General features: G+C 45.1%; 2 protein-coding genes across 3 annotated transcripts in view; one reads left to right on the forward strand and one right to left on the reverse strand.

Moving 5' to 3' along the window:
* The window catches only part of LOC131137268 (low-density lipoprotein receptor-related protein 1-like), a 74798-nt gene that overhangs the window by 11893 nt on the left and 41208 nt on the right, over nt 1-21697 (reverse strand). For both annotated transcript variants that reach the window (XM_078797749.1, XM_078797750.1), the window contains exons 29-68: nt 21007-21234; nt 20737-20911; nt 20564-20658; nt 20319-20468; nt 20109-20249; nt 17943-18071; nt 17752-17883; nt 17543-17677; nt 17327-17456; nt 17105-17231; nt 16872-17023; nt 16648-16772; nt 16192-16566; nt 11832-12021; nt 11496-11700; nt 11092-11284; nt 10888-11013; nt 10682-10810; nt 9451-9570; nt 9266-9379; nt 9042-9191; nt 8837-8959; nt 8561-8677; nt 8355-8483; nt 8147-8272; nt 7940-8080; nt 6149-6336; nt 4881-5064; nt 4714-4799; nt 4508-4627; nt 4249-4436; nt 3967-4172; nt 3556-3744; nt 2892-3040; nt 2697-2790; nt 2499-2615; nt 1855-1974; nt 1655-1777; nt 1449-1574; nt 1238-1354 (exon numbers count right to left, since the gene is read on the reverse strand). In XM_078797749.1, the coding sequence (XP_078653875.1) occupies nt 1238-1354; nt 1449-1574; nt 1655-1777; nt 1855-1974; nt 2499-2615; nt 2697-2790; nt 2892-3040; nt 3556-3744; nt 3967-4172; nt 4249-4436; nt 4508-4627; nt 4714-4799; nt 4881-5064; nt 6149-6336; nt 7940-8080; nt 8147-8272; nt 8355-8483; nt 8561-8677; nt 8837-8959; nt 9042-9191; nt 9266-9379; nt 9451-9570; nt 10682-10810; nt 10888-11013; nt 11092-11284; nt 11496-11700; nt 11832-12021; nt 16192-16566; nt 16648-16772; nt 16872-17023; nt 17105-17231; nt 17327-17456; nt 17543-17677; nt 17752-17883; nt 17943-18071; nt 20109-20249; nt 20319-20468; nt 20564-20658; nt 20737-20911; nt 21007-21234 (5964 nt within the window). The remainder of the gene's footprint in view (nt 1-1237; nt 1355-1448; nt 1575-1654; nt 1778-1854; nt 1975-2498; nt 2616-2696; nt 2791-2891; nt 3041-3555; nt 3745-3966; nt 4173-4248; nt 4437-4507; nt 4628-4713; nt 4800-4880; nt 5065-6148; nt 6337-7939; nt 8081-8146; nt 8273-8354; nt 8484-8560; nt 8678-8836; nt 8960-9041; nt 9192-9265; nt 9380-9450; nt 9571-10681; nt 10811-10887; nt 11014-11091; nt 11285-11495; nt 11701-11831; nt 12022-16191; nt 16567-16647; nt 16773-16871; nt 17024-17104; nt 17232-17326; nt 17457-17542; nt 17678-17751; nt 17884-17942; nt 18072-20108; nt 20250-20318; nt 20469-20563; nt 20659-20736; nt 20912-21006; nt 21235-21697) is intronic.
* Nucleotides 14437-15558, forward strand: LOC131137580 (galanin receptor type 1). The gene has a single exon (XM_058085699.2). The coding sequence runs from the start codon at nt 14460-14462 to the stop codon at nt 15483-15485; it is 1026 nt and encodes a 341-aa protein (XP_057941682.2). The 5' UTR covers nt 14437-14459; the 3' UTR covers nt 15486-15558.

Raw genomic sequence — 21697 nt, forward strand, 5'->3', positions numbered from 1 at the left:
GTTCTTCCAGAATCTGCAAGTTGAAAAAACTGAAAAAACGACATACTAACCCCTTACGTTTTTTGTCAAAAATTGACGCCCTAAAATTTTGGCATTTTATGCCATTTTTGGGTGCTCCTGGGGCCCCTGTTGAGTGTGTGTGAGGTTTCCCATGTTTTTGTTTTTTTACCCAAAAAGTGCATTAGAAGCAAGTTCAAAAAAACTGAAAAAACCCGACATACTAACCCCTTACGTTTTTTGTCAGAAATTGATGCCCTAAAATTTAGGCATTTTATGCCAGTGTGAAATGTCCTTAAAATCAATTTCTTTCACTGGTGGCGTTTTTAGGAATTGGAAACAAATGTGGCATTCAATGCCGAGGCATTGCTGGAAACGTAAACAGAGAAGGAGCGCTTGGGAAAGGGGCTTACAACCACGCCCATATAAGGAAATCTGCTCCTCTGCGACATCATAAAAGGGAGAAAAGCATAATAGGTCCCCTTTAAGGTTATCTTTATTCTTTTGTTGTTTTGTCTTATGTAAGATTCTGTGATTATATGTGTGAAAAAAAAAATGACTTATTGAATTGGTAACTGCTCTGGCGTGGAGAAGGGGTAGGATTTAATAAGCTGTGCTTCTTCCTGCTCCTTTTCAGGCATGTGTAGTAATGAGGTGTTGTATGTATGTGTGTATATACGTATATGTATGAAAATATGTGTACGGATGTACTATATGTGTGAATATGTGCATGTATGCTGCATGTATATATATATATGTGTGTGTATATATATGTAAGTATATAAATAGATATTGTAAGTGCATATGTGAGAAACATTGGTGTAACATAGTATGCATGTCTTAAATAAATGAAGATCTTTCCAATCATAAGTCACTTGAATAAACACAATGTTGAATGAATACTATTAAAACTGAGCATGATTATTTTTGTACAGTGCGTGTCATGTACTGTGCAGCACTTGTACAGTATCTCATGTCAGAACGGACACAAAATGAGTGGATTTCCATGACAGCAACCTGACATGAAGGTAAATAGTAGAATGTTTGACACATGAAAGTGGAGGAAACTCACCTCTAGGTCATGCCAACACGACAGTATGAAATGAAACAGACACGGCATGAGGTGAAATGCATCAGCAATGGAAGGGAAGCAGTGAATGTTTGGACATAGTAAACACGTTAGCACACATTAGCACACATGTTAGAGCGTTAGTAAGAGTAGACAAGAACAAACACGAACCACACTTGTCTTCATCCGAGTTGTCGCCGCAGTCATTGTCGTAGTCGCACTGCCAGCGGCCCGGCACGCATCGGTTGTTTTTGCATCTGAACTGGTAAGGCTCGCACGTCCTCTCGGCTGCACATGACGGACACGTTGCAGTTAGATGAATTCATAAAATCAGTATGACCGACTTTGCTGACCACAAATGGATCTGGAAGGGACATCTCACCACACTCCTCCTTTGGTTCATCAGATGCATCGCCACAGTCGTCTTCCCCGTCGCATTTCCAGCGAGCCGGAATGCAGCGTCCGGAGTCTTTACAGCGAAACTCATCCACACCGCAGGTCATCTGGGCTGCAAGTGAAAGCATTTATTGGATTGATTTATTTATTAGTAATCAAACACACGTGACATCTTGTTACGGAAACGCTTACTGCAGTTGGTGGGTTCATCCGATCCGTCCACGCAATCGTTGTCGCGGTCGCACACCCAAACGCGAGGGATGCAGCGTTTGGTGATGGCGCACTGAAACTGGGTGGGCGCACACGTGACCTCCGCTGCCGGGGCAAAGCCAGGACCGTTTTATTATCAAACGCACTGAACAAGCGGAATGAAAGAAGTGGGAAACACTCACGGCAGTCCTTCTCGTCCTCTCCCTCGCCGCAGTTGTCTTGGCCGTTACAACGAAAGATTCCCGGGATGCAGCGACTCGGGTGCGAACATTTGAACTGGCTGGGCAGGCAAACGTGAATATCTGCAACGGAGTTACAATCGGAAAAAATCAGTTGAACGGAGCAAAACATCCAAAATAAGCAGATTAATCAGTTGTTATTGTTCAATAAATTAATCATGATTAATCACCATTTGCAACTATGAAGTATGCTCATTTTTACTGGATTTTAATAAAATCAATTGCCGTGGCTTGCTTCGGGTTTTTCCCTTCAGAAAACCAATCTCCTCCATCCAACCCTGTCTTCTTCATCTGTCTCTCTCACAGCAACTACCCTCATGTCCTCCTTCACGACATCCATAAACCTACTCTTTGGTCTTCCTCAATATATTCACCATCTCTCCTCTGGACATGTCCCAACCATCCAACTGACTTTATCTCCAAGGCCTCTAACATGAAATGTCACTCTGATGTACTCCTTCCTGATCCTATCCATCCTGGTCACTCCCACTGTGAACCTCAGCATCCTCATCTCTGCTACCTGCAGTTCTGCTTCCCGTCTCTTCTGCATAAAGATGAATCGCAAATGAACGGAATAAGAGCTGTACCGCAGTTGGCCTCGTCTGAATTGTCCTGGCAGTCGTTGTCTCCATCACATATGTAAGCAGGGTTGGTGCAGATGCCCGTGCCACACTGGAACTGGCCCGGTCTGCACTTGAATTCAGCTGCCACACACACAAAAAAAAGGTGAATTGTTATCTGAACTTAATGCTTCAAAATGAAAATGCTTCAAAATTGAAACTCACGACAATCCGAGGGCTCGTCTGAGCGATCGCCGCAATCGTCCTCCGTGTCGCATTTCCACCAGAAAGGAATGCATTTATCATTCTTGCAGACAAACTGAAATAAGTGGAATGAATATTGTACATTAATTTAATTATCGCGCAAATGACACCCTCCGCGCCCCCACGACGTCGAGGATGCTCGCACAGCTTGATCACCTGGCTAGCTGTGCAGTTGGACATGCACGTGCGCTGGTCGCTGGCCAGGTAGAAGTTGGTGGGGCAGGCACATTTGTAGCCCCCTCCGGGGGAGAGCAGGCACAGGTTACTGCAGCCTCCATTGTTTGTCTGGCATGGGTGGTTACGCACTGGACAAGGAGGAAATAGAAAGTCAAAACACAAATAATACAAACATATACGTGGTAATGGTAATGGTAATGGTAATGGTAATGGTTTTATTTCATTTGAACATGCATCAGATTACAGTTCCACATGTGTAAAAGGAGTAGGAAGAAGCAAAGCTTATTAAATCCTACCCCTCCATCTGGTACTTTTACAATCACTAGCTGTTACATTTGTTCACTTCCTGCTTTCCTAATATAATTTATGTTTTTTTATTATTTTTTTTCTTTAATTTTATTATTTTTTAATATTATTATTTTTTATTTTGGTATAGATCAGATTATGATTGAGTGCATCAGATAATCAGTTCCCAGTTCCACATGTCCAAAAGGAGTAGGAAGAAACAAAGCTTATTAAATCCTACAATCAGTAACTGTTACATTTGTTCACTTCCTGCTTTCAATAATACAGTTTAAGGTTTTTTTTGTTTGTTTTTTTTAAATAATGTTATGTTACATAATTACCGTAGAATTTCACTTACCCTCAGGTTGGCGATAGGGGTGATAAATGTGGATGTCCATGGGCCGATGCAGGGTGCTGATCAGGGTGGTCTTGTTAGTCCCAAGAGTCTTGTGAGCTCTGTTGATGGACTTAGTCTCCCAGTCTGTCCAGTAGATGTACTCTTCAAAAAGAGTCATGGCGAAGATGTGTGGGATGTCTTGGCCGAGAACTGTCAGAAGACGAAAAAAAAAAAAAAATACAAATTTGTTCGGAAACCCAATAATCCGACTTGACTTTAGTCCATTACAACGTTGCAAGTTGGGCAAACACTGAGACGCCCATCAACACTGCAACGCTTGATTAGCAACTGATTAGCTTTTATGCTCCCATATCACTATGACCTTTATTCAGACCTTAACCAGAATCCAGTCCGAAAGACGGATGCCCCCACCTGTGTGCCTGCTGGTGCCATCCAGACTGGCAAACTCAATGTAATCCTCTCGGGCGTCTGCCCAGTATATGCGGTCATTGATGAAGTCCAAGGTCAGACCATTAGGCCATGTGATCTTGTCTTGAACGAGGACGCTCCTATTGGTGCCGTCCATGCCGATCCGTCCGATATGGGGGTTGTCGCCCCAGTCAGACCAGTACAGGTACCTAGACGACAAAGTACAATGCATCACAAATGCACATTTGTTTTCATCTACGACCATTACCAGTCATCAGTTCACACCCGTAGCGCACATCCACGGCCACAGCGCGAGGTTCTCTCAGCCCGCTGTTGACCAGCACGGTGCGGTAGGCGCCGTTGAGTTTGGACACTTCAATGGTGTCCCTGCCTTTGTCGCACCAATACAGGTTCCCGCCGACCCAGTCCACGGCAACGCCATCGGGGTTACTCAGCGAGGTGCGGTGCAACACCTGGGGAGTCAAAGAGGAGGTAAATACCGTATTGTTTACAAATTATTATTATTCTTTATCGCTCAGCTGACCTCCATGTTGCTGCCGTTCATTCGCATGCGTCGGATCATGCTACCCTGGGTGGTGACGTCGGTCCAGTAGATGGTCTGCTCTGCATAGTGGAAGTCCAGCGCCACGGCGTTGTTGAGACCCTGAAATCCAGAATTGAGAATCGTGTTTGAAGACGTGCGGAGACAGAGAGAGAGCGAACAATAACCTCTCCCTTCGCGTTCATCACCTGCTTTATAAGAGTGTAGTTGGAACCATCCAGGTTGAGCTTTCGCAGGTAATAGCGATTAGCAAAGATCAAGTAGGGCTCTTCCTCTGCAGACAAAACACCAGCACTTTATGAGCCATCATCAGACCCCACCATCATACTGTAATATTATATTTGTACAGTTGTACCTGACGTGGATTTACATATGGTGGGGTCATTGGGGCTGACTTCAAAGCCATCCACGCACAGACAATGGAAGCTGCCGTGTGTGTTGATGCAACGTTGAGAACAAGGGTAGGTGGTGGTACACTCATCCACATCCACGCACGTCTTCCCATCCCGTTTCAGCTGGTAACCAGGATGGCACCTGCACTGGATGGACCAATGGCAAAGAGACGTCAACATCTTGGAGATAAACATCACGGTTAACAAGTCACATATGCAGAAGAGGCACAGTGGACCGAGCGCTTTGTAATTGAGATATGGAACAGTAAACAAACTATTAACTGCTCCGAATGACTCAAGCTGGCTCTCAGTATAAAATGAACAAGCTTTGCAACGAGGGGGGGGGGGGGGTACTCTCTAATGAGTTTCCAAAGACGCTCTAACCACAGCCTTGCTAATACAAACATGAGAGTTCACGCACAGTTCAAGCTGTTCCAAGACACACCTCCTATTTCGAGGAGGAGAGCCAAAACAAGTTTTCGTCTTACGTAAGCGCATGCCTGAGGTCGGCAGTTCTTCTACTTTTGAGCCCCCCCCCCCTCACTTCTCTGTCCGGTCAAGGTCAATGTTTGTTTGGACCGACTTTTAAAAAAAACGCAAACACCGAAAAATACATTTATAGGAAATCACAATATGCTTCATGACTGTCAGTTCCAGGACTAATACGTAGATCCACTTTATAGCCATGAATGATGCTGTTGAGGAAATCTTCAAGGCACTGGACAATAAAAAGTATGAAATATTACTAAAAAAACTATATGGTATACGGCGGGTGGTCGGGAAATGGGTCAAAAGCTATTTAAGCGATTGAGTGAAGTAAGTTCACATTGGTCAGCTTCCTCCCAAATGTCTTGGCATTGCTTGTGGGGTCCCTCAGGGGTCAGTATTGGGCCCAAAATTGTTTAATTTATATATTAATTATATTTTTAATATTTCTCAGTTGGTAAAGTCTATTCTGTTTTGGATGATCTTATTCACATTGTAAATAATAAACTAAGTTAAAAATTACTTTACATTTAAAGAAAAGCTATGTAATATTTGGAAATTATAAATTGAAAAAATGGCATTCAAATTGAAAATGTTGCTGAAATATTTTTTTTAGGATTAAGTTGGAAAACATATATTAAGCATATATCAAATAAAATTATGAATAGATTCCCGTTATTCCCGTATATATATTCTATTGTTTGTCTTGCTGGAATTAAACATTCAAATGGATGACCGGACCGACCTTGTAGCCAACCTTGAGGTCGTCACAGAGCTGCGAACATCCACTCAGTTTACTGTTGAGGCATTCGTTGATGAAGCAGTTGAGTTCATCCGAGCCGTCGCCGCAGTCGTCGTTGCGGTCGCACAGCAGAGTGTCGTTCAAACAGTTTCCGTTGCGGCACATGAAGGCTGACTCGTTACACGACCTCTCTGAAATCACGAAACAAATGACAAGTCATGATAAGCCATGATAAGTCGTGATGAAAATGAGCATTAAAAGACAGCATGTAGTTCCCATAGAACGGCATAGAAATTGAATTTCATATATGTTTTCACTAACACAGCCATCATTCATGAATTCATTGTTTAAACTATCAAGTTATTATGTCATTGTATGGTCATATCACCTCGTACTTTGGTACGAGGTACATTATTTAAAAAAAAAAAAAAAAAAAACAATAAAAAAACCTTAAACTGTATTATGGAAAGCAGGAAGTGAACAAATGTAACAGTTACTGATTGTAAAAGTACCAGATGGAGGGGTAGGATTTAATAAGCTTTGCTTCTTCCTACTCCTTTTGGACATGTGGAACTGGGAACTGATTATGGGATGCACTCAATTGGAATCTGATCCATCCCAAAATAAAAAAAGAAGAAAAATAAAAATATAAACAAAAAATAAAAAAAAATATATGAGGAAAGCAGGAGGTGAACAAATGTAACAGTTAGTGATTGTAAATGTACCAGATGGAGGGGTAGGATTTAATAAGCTTTGCTTCTTCCTACTCCTTTTGGACATGTGGAACTGGGAACTGATTATGGGATGCACTCAATTGGAATCTGATCCATCCCAAAATAAAAAAAGAAGAAAAATAAAAATATAAACAAAAAATAAAAAAAAATATATGAGGAAAGCAGGAGGTGAACAAATGTAACAGTTAGTGATTGTAAATGTACCAGATGGAGGGGTAGGATTTAATAAGCTTTGCTTCTTCCTACTCCTTTTGGACATGTGGAACTGGGAACTGATTATGGGATGCACTCAATTGGAATCTGATCCATCCCAAAATAAAAAAAAAAGAAAAATAAAAAATAAAAATATAAACAAAAAATAAAAAAAAAAAATATGAGGAAAGCAGGAGGTGAACAAATGTAACAGTTAGTGATTGTAAATGTACCAGATGGAGGGGTAGGATTTAATAAGCTTTGCTTCTTCCTACTCCTTTTGGACATGTGGAACTGGGAACTGATTATGGGATGCACTCAATTGGAATCTGATCCATCCCAAAATAAAAAAAGAAGAAAAATAAAAATATAAACAAAAAATAAAAAAAAATATATGAGGAAAGCAGGAGGTGAACAAATGTAACAGTTAGTGATTGTAAATGTACCAGATGGAGGGGTAGGATTTAATAAGCTTTGCTTCTTCCTACTCCTTTTGGACATGTGGAACTGGGAACTGATTATGGGATGCACTCAATTGGAATCTGATCCATCCCAAAATAAAAAAAAAAGAAAAATAAAAAATAAAAATATAAACAAAAAATAAAAAAAATATATGAGGAAAGCAGGAGGTGAACAAATGTAACAGTTAGTGATTGTAAATGTACCAGATGGAGGGGTAGGATTTAATAAGTTTTGCTTCTTCCTACTCCTTTTGGACATGTGGAACTGGGAACTGATTATGGGATGCACTCAATTGTAATCTGATGCATGTTCAAATGAAATAAAACCATTACCATTACCATTACCATTACCAAGTATTATGTTTTCCAGTGGACTACTGGACCTTGACTGTGTAGACAACCCTAACCTGTGTCGGTGCATCGTGGGTTCTTGGGAGCTTCATCGGAGCGATCCTGACAGTCAAACTCTCCATCACATTCCCATTTCTTCTGGTTGAGGCATCGGCCGTTGGCGCAGCGGAACTCATCTGGACCACAGGTCGGATATTCTGCAAAAGGATAAGCAAAGTAACTTTACTACTCATCTCTACTCAGTTGTCGGATGATTCTCTCACCGCATTCCGGAGACTCGTCCGAGCCATCGGCGCAGTCGATGTCATGATCACATACGAAGTGTTTGGGAATACATTGTCTGTTCTGGCACATGAACTCATTGTCATCGCAAGTGTTGTTGGTATACACTGAGAGTGGAAAAGAGCACAAAGACTAAGCGAGCCGATCCAAGATCATCAAGACAAACATCCGTTGTGTATCTCAGCTCACAGCAGCCAGCCTTGACACTCTCGTCGGCTCCGTCGGGACAATCCTTGTCTCCGTCGCACTTCCAGCGCTGCGGCACACACATATGAGAGCCCGGACATTGGAAGGCCTCCGGACTGCAGGTTTTAGATTCTGTGATGTCGGGAATGTTACATGATGTTACAACCGTACACATTCAGGGATGAAAAGCTGTGGAATTTTTTGCTTACTGCAGTTCTCATCCTCATCAGATCCGTCACCGCAGTCGTCAGAACCATCGCAGACCCAATGGCTGGAAATGCAGCGGTGGTTCCCACATTCAAACTGGACGGAGGTACAAAATTTGTCTGTAAAGGACAACAAAGTGCTTATTACGGGACAACGGGAACCATGCAAATATTCAATACATTCATAACTCTAGTGATAATTGCATCTCCGTGGACATTGAACATGAATGAAAAGTATACATGACCTCACAGTACAGTAGAAATAAACATGGGACTGACCACAGTGTGTTTCGTCAGCTCCGTTCTCACAGTCATCCTCCTTATCGCAAGTCCAACTCATGGGGATACAACGACCACTGGGGCAAGCGAAGAAGTTGACCGGACATTTAAGCTTGCGTTTATCTGCAAAACCATGACGAGTTAACGGTTACCACTTCAAGAGACAAAAAATATGAAACAACCGATGAATCCCCCCTCCCCCAACCTGGACAGTTCCTCTCATCAGAGAAGTCGCCACAGTCGTTGTTTCCGTCGCACACCCACGAGGACAAGTAACACAACGTGGTTCTCTCACAGCTCTGGAAGGAAGCGCCTTTCACTCCCAAGCGGAAGAAACGGGAGCAGTCGGTGGCTTCTACGAATCGACAGACGACATTCATTGGCTTTCGACATCTCTTCATTTGCCCTCCATCTTGGAAGATTTCTTACGGCAGTTCATCTCATCGCTAGCATCCTCGCAGTTAACCACCTGGTCGCAGCGGCTGAAGTTGGAGATGCAGCTGCCGTCTTTGCACTGGAACTCCCCGATTTTGCACAGAGTCACTGAAAACAAACGCAACAAGGATGAAGGATAATTTGGTTATTAACCCAAGCAACCCCCGGCGGACACTTACTGTTGCAAGGCATTTCATCGGAGTGGTCGCCACAGTCATCGGTACCGTCACACCAGAACTGGTGACCGATGCAGCGACCATTCATGCAGCGTCTGTAGCCTTTCTTACAAATTCGATTGGCTGTAGAGAAGTGACACAACAGAAAGAGAGCACAGCTTTCATAAGCGATATGTAAAGTTAGGAGAATATACATTAAATATTATATGTGGAGTACCCCAGGGGTCAATACCGGGACCAAAATTGTTCAATCAATGACATGTGTAAAGTGACAAAAGAGTTAAAGTTGGTATTATTTGATTGGATGATACTACTGCCTGATCTTCTGGGGGAAGCACACAGGAGTTGGGGGTCACAAAAGATGGAAAAATACACAACTTTACTGCTCTCTGGTATAACAGTATCTAACTTATTTTGTGGAGATATTGGGTAATGGTAATGGTTTAATTTCATTTGAACATGCATCAGATTCCAATTGAGTGCATCCCATAATCAGTTCCCAGTTCCACATGTCCAAAAGGAGTAAGAAGAAGCAAAGCTTATTAAATCCTACCCCTCCATCTGGTACTTTTACCATCAGTAACTGTTACATTTGTTCACTTCCTGCTTTCCATAATGCAGTTTAAGGTTTTTGGGGTTTTTGTTTTTTATTTTGGTATGGATCAGATTCCAATTGAGTGCATCCCATAATCAGTTCCCAGTTCCACATGTCCAAAAGGAGTAGGAAGAAGCAAAGCTTATTAAATCCTACCCCTCCATCTGGTAATTTTACAATCACTAACTGTTACATTTGTTCACTTCCTGCTTTCCTAATATAATTTATTTTTTTTCTAATTTTTTTAAATAATTTTTATTATTATTTTTTTAATTTTCTTTTTAATTTTTATTTTGTTTTGGATCAGATTCCAATTGAGTGCATCCCATAATCAGTTCCCAGTTCCACATGTCCAAAAGGAGTAGGAAGAAGCAAAGCTTATTAAATCCTACCCCTCCATCTGGTACTTTTACAATCACTAACTGTTACATTTGTTCACTTCCTGCTTTCCAAAATACAGTTTAAGTTTGTTTTTTTTTAAATAATGTACCTCGTACCAAAGTACGAGGTGATATAGGGTAATAACTATAAAAGCAAACAAAAGCACTCGCTAAATCAAACAAGGATAATCCATAACGTTAGCTGAAAATGAGCTAATTTAGTAAATAATGCAAGAAGCCAACAATAATGTCATCTCACCACAGTAGGACTGCTTCTCATCAGATTTGTCCTTGCAGTGGGCCATGCCGTCACAGGTCAGGCTGTAGTTGATGCAGTCCCCGTTTCCACACTCAAAGTCATCCACACTCCCACAGGACATGTTCAGTACTGTTGAGGTGGAAACGTTGGTAGACTTTCAAGATCATTTAAAGCAAATAATAAGTTAGTAATAAGTCTTTTCTTACAAGAGCAGGTATTGTCTTCCAGAAGTCGTCTGTCTCCACGGCAACTGCAGTTGACCCTCCCGTCAGATGTGGGCAGGCACAGGTCTTGGCAGCCCCCGTTATTTGTTCGGCAGGGAGAGAACTCACCTGACAAATGAGAAATCAGTCATCTTCCCAACAAAGGAGTCAGGATTGAACGAAACGGAGCAAACGAATGCTACTCACAGCTGTTGGTGTCATTGGCCACCGCGATGATTCCCATCGGCTGCTGAGGGATGTCGGCTCTCAGCACCTTCATGTCTCCTCCGGTGTACTTGTCAGCTCGGAGGACTGCCCTCCTCACCCAGTCGGTCCAGAAGATGTAGTCCCCGTACACAGCCAGGCCAAACGGATGCACGGGCTCGTTCTTCAACAAAACCTGAACGTCATTTCAAAGAGAGCATTAACCACCTCTGGAGATCTCCAAAGTCGATTACTTTTAGACAGAAGACATCAGATCTCATGACTTCAGGGTTGTGTTTTGCTTTTTCTTTAGATTTAACCATAGAACCAGATATGGAACTTACTAAGAAAGGGTCTGAACAATATCAGATCAACGTGTATGTCCTTTTAAGAGTAATAGTTCTTACGTATCGGCTGCTGCCATCGTATTCACAGCGCTCTATCTTGTCCAGGGTGGCGTCAGAGAAGTAGAGCTTCTCAGCACGGTGATCTATCGCCAAGCCGTTGGGTGTTTTGATATCACTGCCGATGATGGCGAGCACGTTGGCACCGTTCAAGGAAGCCCTCATGATGCTGGGAGCCTGCTCGTTCCAGTTCGTCCAGAACATGAGACTGTGAACAAAGAAACAAGACCGATCATCTAATCCATAGGAAATACCAAAGCATGTCACGGTGAGCAGAGTGAAACAAATGAGAAGAACAGCAGCTGACGCAAACGCAGCCTTTCACAAAGAATGACTCACTCCTGACACTCGTCCAGCACAAAGGCTCTGGGGTGGTCCTCTCCAGACATGGTGACCACAGTGTTGCGGTTGTAGGCCACAGAGCGGCTCTGGTCCACGGTGTGGCGGGTGATGGTGGACGTTGTGTAACTGGTCCAATAGAGTGTGTCCCAACCGCGGTGATATGCCAGGCCCTCCACTGATCCGACGTCTGGAAAACAGAGAGAGAGAGGAAGTGGAGCTTTAGCGATGATTTCGGACACTTTTTGTGCGGCTATAAGTCAGTCAGTTTGAGTCCCTGCGTCCACTTCGTCTGCCCGAAGAGGAGTACTCATTGTCGGACACACTTTGTCAGAAGCACCGCTAATGCGGTGGAGCTCAGGAGAACAGGGACGTAAGGACGCTGCGTCCACCTAGGCTGCCCCAAGAGGAGCACTCATTGTCGGACACACTTTGTCAGAAGCACCGCTAAAGCGGTGGATCTCAGAAGAAAAGGATGTAAGGATGCTGCGTCCACCTCATCTGCCCGAAGAGGAGCACTCATTGTCGGACAACCTTTGTCAGAAGCACCGCTAATGCGATGGAGGTCAGGAGAACAGGACATGAGGACGCTGCGTTCACCTTGTCTACCCGAAGAGGAGCACTCATTGTTGGACACACTTTGTCAAAAGCACCGCTAATGCGGTGGAGCTCAGGAAAACAGGACGTGAGGCCCCTGCGTCCACTTCGTCTGCCCCAAGAGGAGCACTCATTGTTGGACACACTTTGTCAGAAGCACCACTAATGCGGTGGAGCTCAGGAGAACAGGGACGTAAGGACGCTGCGTCCACCTAGGCTGCCCCAAGAGGAGCACTCATTGTCGGACACACTTTGTCAGAAGCACCGCTAAAGCGGTGGATCTCAGAAGAAAAGGATGTAAGGACGCTGCGTCCACCTCATCTGCCCGAAGAGGAGCAGTCATTGTCGGACAACCTTTGTCAGAAGCACCGCTAATGCGATGGAGGTCAGGAGAACAGGACATGAGGACGCTGCGTTCACCTTGTCTACCCGAAGAGGAGCACTCATTGTTGGACACACTTTGTCAAAAGCACCGCTAATGCGGTGGAGCTCAGGAAAACAGGACGTGAGGCCCCTGCGTCCACTTCGTCTGCCCCAAGAGGAGCACTCATTGTTGGACACACTTTGTCAGAAGCACCACTGATGCGGTGGAGCTCAGGTGAACAGGACGTAAGGACGCTGCGTCCACTTCGTCTGTCCGAAGAGGAGCACTCATTGTCGGACAACCTTTGTCAGAAGCATTGCTAATGCGGTGGAGCTCAGAAGAACAGGATGTAAGGATGCTGCGTCCACCTCATCTGCCCGAAGAGGAGCACTCATTGTCGGACACACTTTGTCAGGAACACCGCTAATGCGGTGTAGCTGAGGAGAACAGGGATGTGAGGACGCCACGTTTACTCGAAATGTGGTCACTACACATTTTTTGCGGGACTACCCGTGATTAAAAAGTCATGAGGGAACTCAACCGAATCAGGAAGGGAGCTTAACGTCAGCTGACTGATGTCATACGACGGCGACAAAGTGACGTTGACAAAGTGATCTGTGGGTGGGTTGCTTGCGATCAACGTAACGAGCACCCCTGTTTATCCATCTGTTAGCCACCCAGGCAATCACATTTATGACCACTAAAACCCAGGCATGTGAACGCTATGTACACTCCAAGCAGATCTTTGCTCTCGGCAGAAAGTCAACAAAGTCTTTTGAGATTAATGACTAAGAGCCCGACCATATCTAAGTGTAGCACTAATCCCCAGTTGACAGAATGCACCTAAAAGGAGATTTAGCAATCTAAACACACACACACACACACACACACACACACACACAAGTCGCCATGTGCTTTTTACACTTGCTGCTCAGGATGCACACAACTGCAAAGATAAAACTGCAAATGCTTACAATCAAGATGGTAAATAGATAAAGTGGGCTCCACGCAGTGTTACGCAAGCCGGCCCCCACCCCTTGCTTTGCTGGTGAAACGGTAGTACAAACCTGTGTACAGGTTAGTACAATTCAGAGCCTGTCTAACGCCCGTAGGACAAGAATTATCAGCTTTTCTTACTATGACTTTATCATCACTTTTTACGATGAATGCAACAACGGAAGCTCTTTTTCTAGCCGAGTCGACACGCCCGCAAGGAGCTTCAGGGAAGGGCTGCCTCCCGTCGCGGCGACCGCAAGTGGAATGACTGAAACCAACCCCCCTCCAGGTGAATTTGACCGTTGTTGCCGGGTGCCAAGAAATCGATATCGACATGGAGTACTACCGCGCTGAAATCTCCCCGGGTTTGTCGCCAGCAGGGGATTATGGAGGAACATGCTGATGCATTCAAGTCGACGTCGGCATGCGAGGACTGCTCTTTGAGGTTGCGTTTTTTCTTTTTTGGGGGGCGTTCTTCGTGTGCGACTGACTTTTTTATGAGGATATTTGAACTACACTTGACAGAATGAGTGGTTTGGTTTTAATTTGACTCCTTTGAAAGAATGAGCAGTCTTAAGGAGGATGGTGTGTGTGGACATTCCACGGCGATGCTCAACATCAACAGGGCGGTATATTCATATTTAGTCAACCGTAATTAAGCAGACGTGGATATGTCAGGGCCGCGTGTAAACGGCAGCGTCCTCATCCAAAGCAACAAGGAAGAGGAGGCCGTAACCAAGGCTCTGGTGCTCATTCTGGATTTAACGATCTTAGTGACCGGTCTGGTGGGACAAATCCTCGTCATCACAATCCTAGCAGGCCGGAGGAGGAGAGATGGTCACCCCCCACACGGAACCGACACCCTCCTGCTGGCTCTGAGCGCGGCTGATTTGCTGTTGCTGCTGTGCCTTCCGTTCCACACGTCGGCCATCACGTTGGGATTCTGGCCTTTTGGCGGCTTCCTGTGCAAAGTCATCAGCTTCCTGGGCGTGGCCTGCTCGTCCGCATCCGTCTTTACCTTGACGGCGCTGGCTGTGACTCGATACCTCGCTGTAGTCCACCCCGCCTGGGCGTACCGCTCAAGAATGCAGAGACGTGTGAAAGTGACGGTAGCGCTTCTGTGGATCCCTGCCTCGGCTTTGGCGGCGCCGCAGTTTGCCTACCGCACCGTGACGACATCCAGAGCCGTGTTCTGCTTCGCTTTTCTCTCGGACTTCAGTCAGCTGGTCTACAGCGTCAGCCTCTTTTTCTTTGGCTTCGTGCTACCCCTGGGGATCATCGTGCTGATGTACACGAAGATCTACTGCTTTCTCCGACATGCACGTCTGTTTGGGAATTCCTCTCAGCTGGAGAACTACCACAGCCAGGTCACTCATACTTCAGCTCTCCTAGTCCTGGTCTTCATTTTCCTTTGGCTGCCGTCTTACGCTCTCATGTTCTCCTTCATCGGAGGAACCATTCAAGGCTCGCGGGGCTACAACACCGTCGCCATCTTGTCCAGATTGTTAGCATCCTCGGTGGCGGTGGTGAACCCGGTCCTGTATGGCTTCATGTCTCAGAAGTTCCGACGAGAGCTGCTGGAGCTTGGGAGAGAGAGGTGGAACCTCTGCAAAAACTGTCTGGCTGCTTGCCCTCACGTGATGATCGGTGGGGACACGGTGGAGAGCTTCGTGCAGGACGCCAGCTCAGAAGCCTAAGCTGATCCTTCACGACGCGACACTCAGTTGAATCTGGATCCATACGGGATACGCAACGCAGGAAACCATCACTTGTATTAACAATCTCCATTAAACATATCAAACCCATGAACTTCTTCTCTGGCTTTTCTATATGAATATGGACACAAATAGTGTGTGTAGTTTGTGTGTGTGTCTGTTGTGACAATGTTAGAATGTTGTATTCTTGTGTTAAACGATGCCAAAGTTTCAGAGAATGACGTTTGAGCATTTGGAAGTGAGACCTAAAAAAGTTTTGGATGGCTAAAAACTCGGTTTCAGAAGGCGTGGTTAAACTACCCCTTTGTGATGTCACAGAGGGCGGACTTCCTTATATGGTTCATAGTTAGGAAGCATTTTGTTTGAAAAACCCTGATGATTTTGGGTAGGATATATTATCGGTGGACGAGTGGTTAGTGCGCAGGCCTCACAGCTAGGAGACCGTAGTTCAATTCCACCCTCGGCGGGTTGTGGGTTTTCTCCGGGTACTCCGGTTTCCTGCCCTGTTTCCAAAAACATGCTAGGTTAATTGCAGTCTCCAAATTGTCCATAGGTATGAATGTGAGTGTGAATGGTTGTTTGTCTATATGTGTCCTGTGATTGGTTGGCACCAGTCCAGGGTGGACCCCGCCTCTCGCCCGAAGACAATACTATACTATAATACTATAAAACAATACTCCATACTTACTATCCACCACGACCTTGCGGTCCGTGCCATCATCGTTGATCTGCTGGATGTTTCCAAAGTGGATGTCGCTAAAGAAGATGCGGTTGGCCCCCCTCCCGCCGCCCCCGTGGTAGTCAAAGCTGAGGGCGATGACATTCTTCATGTGGTCGGGGTCTTCAAACGGCTTTATGGGCGCATTTAAGTTGGTCTCATCCGACAGGTGTATGCTCTTTAGAATGGTGCGTTCCGAGTAGAGGAGGTAGCCGTCATAATCGCGGCAACTCTGGTTGTCCTCCGCCAACATGCCGTGAGCGCAGGCGCACGTGCGCATCCCGTTGCCTCGGAAGAGGCAAAGCTGTTCGCAGCCGCCGTTGCCGTTTTTGCAGACGTTGGTGCCTGCAGACGCAAATGAGGACGGTTGCTGAGGATTTGGTGATTATATAAGAAATGTATTTTATACATGAATAGTTTTCCTACCTTGCTGCCTGGCCCGGTTGAACACTTTAATATCTTTTAGTTGTACACCAATTCCAGTCCTGAGCTGGACCGCATCGGTGGCGTTGTCCTTACTGCCTCTTTTTATGGAGCCGTTTGCATGAGTCCTGTGCCAAACAAAATCATGACATCAAGCAGTCACGTTCTCTCCAAGGCTGAACGGGACAGCTTCCAGTATTTTGGAAAAAAAAAAAATTCCGTCTGACCTGTCACTCCAGTAGATGTAATCCTCAAACACGGACACTGCGAACATATCCATGTTGTTGTTGACCAGCACCAACTCTCGGTTCTCTCCGGTCTCCAGGTTGATTCGCTCGATCTTGTCTGTTCTGGCATCGCACCAGTACAGCAGCCCCTCCTACACACACAAATAACACAAATAACACTGATAAAAAATCTAACAAAGAAGACACATTAGTAAAAACCAAGCGGTCCATACCGTGTAGTCGATGGAGATCCCGTTGGGCCAACTAATGCTCGCGTTGACCAAGACTAACCTCTCAGAGCCGTCCAGTCGAGAACGTTCAATACGGGGGTACTGCCCCCATTCTGTCCAGAACAGATACCTTGACAAAGAACACAGAGTGAAGTTTTTCCGCTAATTATACAAAACCGGAACACAAAAGCGAGATTACAGCAAAGTGCCGGCAAGCAGCCTTACCCTTTGACTGGGTGGACGGTGATGGCTCTGGGCTTGTCCAGACCCTGGGAGATGACCACGTAGCGGAAGGAGCCATTCAGCCTGGCCACCTCAATCACATCAAAGCCCTGGTCGGTCCAGTAAATATTTCCTACGGGACAAAGTTATGAGAAGCAATGAAATGGGATTATGGAGCATGCAGAAGTGGCAAAAATGCCCCCCACATGAAGACCAGACCTGCAATCCAGTCAACAGTAATGCCCTCCACTCTGCCAATGCCGTTGGTGACCACGTCTTCTCTCCATGTTTGATCTCTCTTGGCCCTGCTGATGGTGCTGAGGCCCATATCCACCCAGTAGATGGTGTCGTTCTCTGAAAAGGACCAGTATGTTACCCAGCCATGCTCGTCTCTCTCCGCCATGCTGTTTCTCACTGGTGTCGCTCACCAGCATGGAAGTCGATGCCGACAGCAAGAGAGGTGCCAGACACCGGCACCAAGGCATCCGATTTGTCACCCGGGTCCAGCGGAATTCCTCTAATTCCCTCGTGGACGGAGTAAAGCAGGAAGGAGCCCATTCCTGCTCAGGGAGACATTGTGTTCATTTGGATTCTAGCAAATGGACGTCTGCTGCGTTACCTTCGCACGACTGCTGTCCCGTCTTGAGGCTGTAACCGGCAGTGCACATGCAGGCCCGTGTGGATGGCGAGGTGGGCAAACACAGCTGGGAGCAGTCCCCGTTGTTGTTGCTACAAAGATTGACACTCGCTGAAGGAGAGAGAGATGAGATGACACTTGTTTTCCCGAATAATCAAATATATCATATTTTTATGCCGGTTTTGGGTGCTTCTGGGGCCCCTGTTGAGTGTGTGTGAGGTTTTTTGACCAGAAAAGTGTATTAGCAGCAAGTTGAAAAAAACTGAAAAAAACGACAAACGTTTTTTATGTTATGTTACCTTACGTTTTTAGTCCAAAATCACCAAATTCAAACACTGGCATTTTATGCCATTTTTTGGTGCTTCTGGGGCCCCTGTTGAGTGTGTGTGAGGTTTCCCATGTTTTTTTTTTTTGCATTAGCCGCAAGTTGAACAAAACTGAAAAAAACAACATACTAGTTACGTTTTTTGTCAAAAATCACCGCCCTCAAACATTGGCATTTTATGCCCTTTTTGGGTCCTCCTGGGGCCCCTGTTGAGTGTGTGTGAGGTTTTTTGTGTTGACCAGAAAAGTGCATTAGCAGCAAGTTGAAAAAAACTGAAAAGAACGACATACGTTTTTTGTCAAAAATCACCAAAATCAACACTGGCATTTTATGCCATTTTTGGGTGCTTCTGGGGCCACTGTTGAGTGTGTGTGAGTTTTTTTGTGGGTTTTTTTTTTTTTTTTACCAGAAAAGTGCATTAGCAGCAAGTTGAAAAAAACTGAAAAAAACGACATACTTATGTTTTTGGCAAAAAATCACCAAATTCAAACACTGGCATTTTATGCAGCTTTTGGGTGCTTCTCAGGCCCCTGATGCGTGTTTGTGAGGTTTCCCGTGTTTTTTTGACCAGAAAAGTGCATTAGCCGCAAGTTGAAAAAAAACTGAAAAAAACGACATACTATTTACGTTTTTTGTCAAAAATCACCAAATTCAAACACTGGCATTTTATGCCGTTTTTGGGTGCTTCTCGGGCCTCTGATGCGTGTGTGTGAGTTTTTTTTTTGTTTTTTTGACCAGAAAAGTGTATTAGCAACAAGTTGAAAAAAACTGAAAAAAACGACATACTAGCCCCTTACGTTTTTTGTCAAAAATCACCGCCCACATTGGCATGTTATGCCCTCTTTGGGTCCAGCTGGGGCCCCTGTTGAGTGTGTGTGAGTTTTTTTGTGTTTTTTTTTTTACCAGAAAAGTACATTAGCAGCAAGTAGAAAAAACTGAAAAAAAACGACATTCCCTTACGTTTTTTGTCAAAAATCACCAAATTCAAACACTGGCATTTTATGCAGTTTTTTGGGTGCTTCTCAGGCCCCTGATGCGTGTTTGTGAGGTTTCCCATGTTTTTTTGACCAGAAAAGTGCATTAGCTGCAAGTTGAAAAAAAACGACATACTATTTACGTTTTTTGTCAAAAATCACCAAATTCAAACACTGGCATTTTATGCCGTTTTTGGGTGCTTCTCGGGCCCCTGATGCGTGTGTGTGAGTTTTTTTTTTGTTTTTTTGACCAGAAAAGTGTATTAGCAACAAGTTGTAAAAAACTGAAAAAAACGACATACTAGCCCCTTACGTTTTTTGTCAAAAATCACCGCCCACATTGGCATGTTATGCCCTCTTTGGGTGCTTCTCAGGCCCCTGATGTGTGAGTTTTTTTTGTGTTTTTTTTTTAACCAGAAAAGTACATTAGCAGCAAGTAGAAAAAACTGAAAAAAACCGACATACCCTTACGTTTTTTGTCAAAAATCACCAAATTCAAACACTGGCATTTTATGCAGTTTTTGGGCGCTTCTGGGACCAGAAAAGTGCATTAGCAGCAAGTTGAAAAAAAGAAAATCGCCGATGCACCTTGTGTGCACCGAGTTCTAAAATCTATTCAAATGTTGTTTTGCTACTTTGGTCATCGCGCCGCTTGATTGATTGTCTATAAACGATAAACCAATCAGTGAACTTGGCGAAATGATGTAATGTAATGCTTTGGCGAAAGCCGGCATCATTGCTGACCAGCCATGAGATTGACTCCGACAATGACGAGAGGGAACCCGGCAGTCAGCAGTATACAGCGCGGATGGACATGTTATGCAATGTAGTAATGTGGTGCTGTCTTACCTTTCTGCACATCCTCATCATAGATCTTCATGTGCATCATAGACGAAGTGTTGTTCCTCAAAACCTTCCAGTTTCCGCCATCCTTCTTGTCGCATGTTCCTATGTGATCAGATGCCTGGTCTGCCCACCACAGCTTGTCTCCTTCAGGGAGGGAATTTATCATTGATAACGATGCACGTTATCCTTAGAAATGATGCAACTAGCACCTACCCATTATAGCCAACGCTGTGGCCTTGGCGAGTTTGCCTTTAACGCCTTCCAAGACCTCCAGTTTGGACCCGTCCAGCTGACAGCGATTAATGGTACCGTTTCCGGAGCTGATCCAGTACAGTTGCTCTTTGTCAAAGTCGATGGAAAGGCCTGGGTGGGTACAAATATTTAACTACGGCGTAGTCTGCGTGCAAATTCCAGATGAATTAAACCGCAATCAATTCCAAAGCTGGACAACTCCTCACCAACTGGTCCCTTCTGGTTGAAGAACAGGGTGCTGTGGTTGGTACCGTCCATGTTGGCCATGCTTATGTTGTCGCCATCGGTCCAGTACAACTTCCTGCGGGTGTTACAAATCGGAGATGAACTCCAAGATAGTCCAGATACTAATGAGGAGACCTGGAATAGAACCACCCACCCTAGCTGAGGATGCGCAACCAGACAATGAGGCTTGTCTAAACCTTGAAGGACGGCGTTCTTAAAGGAGCCATCCAGTCTGGCCACGTTGATCTGCTTCTTGTTGGCGTCGTAGCTGGTCCAGAAAAGGTTCCTGGACACCCAGTCCACCGCCAGCCCGTGAGTGTTGGGAAGATCTGATGAATGTCAATCACATCGCTGACGTTAGACCAGCCGGACGATAAGCAATCCTGGACAGAAGCTGGAGACCTAATCAACATTTATTCCTTACCTGCCGAGACAATCGTTTCCACGCCGGTGCCGTTGATGAAAGCTCTTTTGATGGTCTGCGTTCGGACATCTGACCAGTAGATGCGATGCTCCACCGCATCGTAGTCCACTGCTGTCACGTTGTCTATGTCCGGCACGGTGAAGGAGATGATGTAGTTATAGTAGGGGTTGTCGATGTCCACACCCCGGATCTCAATTTGGCGAGCATACAGAAGGAACTTGCGGGACTCTGTAAACACAACAAGACGCACAGGGTGGCATTCGTGACTGTAGTATTTCATAGCGACTGTATCGTGAATATGTATATCATATATATGTTACATAGAAAGAGGCTCTTGCACACCTAACACATACATAAATAGAGGTGGTCTACATGGTGATGCGCATTATGGCCTCTGATGTGCAGTCCAGTGGGCCCTGAGCATTCAAAGGCAATTAGAGGCATTCGTTTGATTGGTTAAGATTAAACTCGGCTGTGTTAAACCCTCTCACGCATTCTCTACGCCTTCTTTGCCATGTGGGAGGGATGGAGGTGCGGGTGCGCCGCGCCGGGCCAGGCTGCGCTGGCGCGGCGTGGGGCAGGTGCCTGCACCTGATCTACGAAAATAAAGTTTTATCCCTTTCATTTGACTTTTTAATGTATTTAGGTTTGTTTTGTGGAAGTGTTTTATGAAATTATTAAATTTTATGTT

This window comes from Doryrhamphus excisus, linkage group LG17 (genome assembly GCF_037039965.1).
Source record: "Doryrhamphus excisus strain RoL-2023G ecotype Guam linkage group LG17, RoL_Dexc_Guam_v1.1, whole genome shotgun sequence".
NCBI lineage: Eukaryota > Metazoa > Chordata > Actinopteri > Syngnathiformes > Syngnathidae > Doryrhamphus > Doryrhamphus excisus.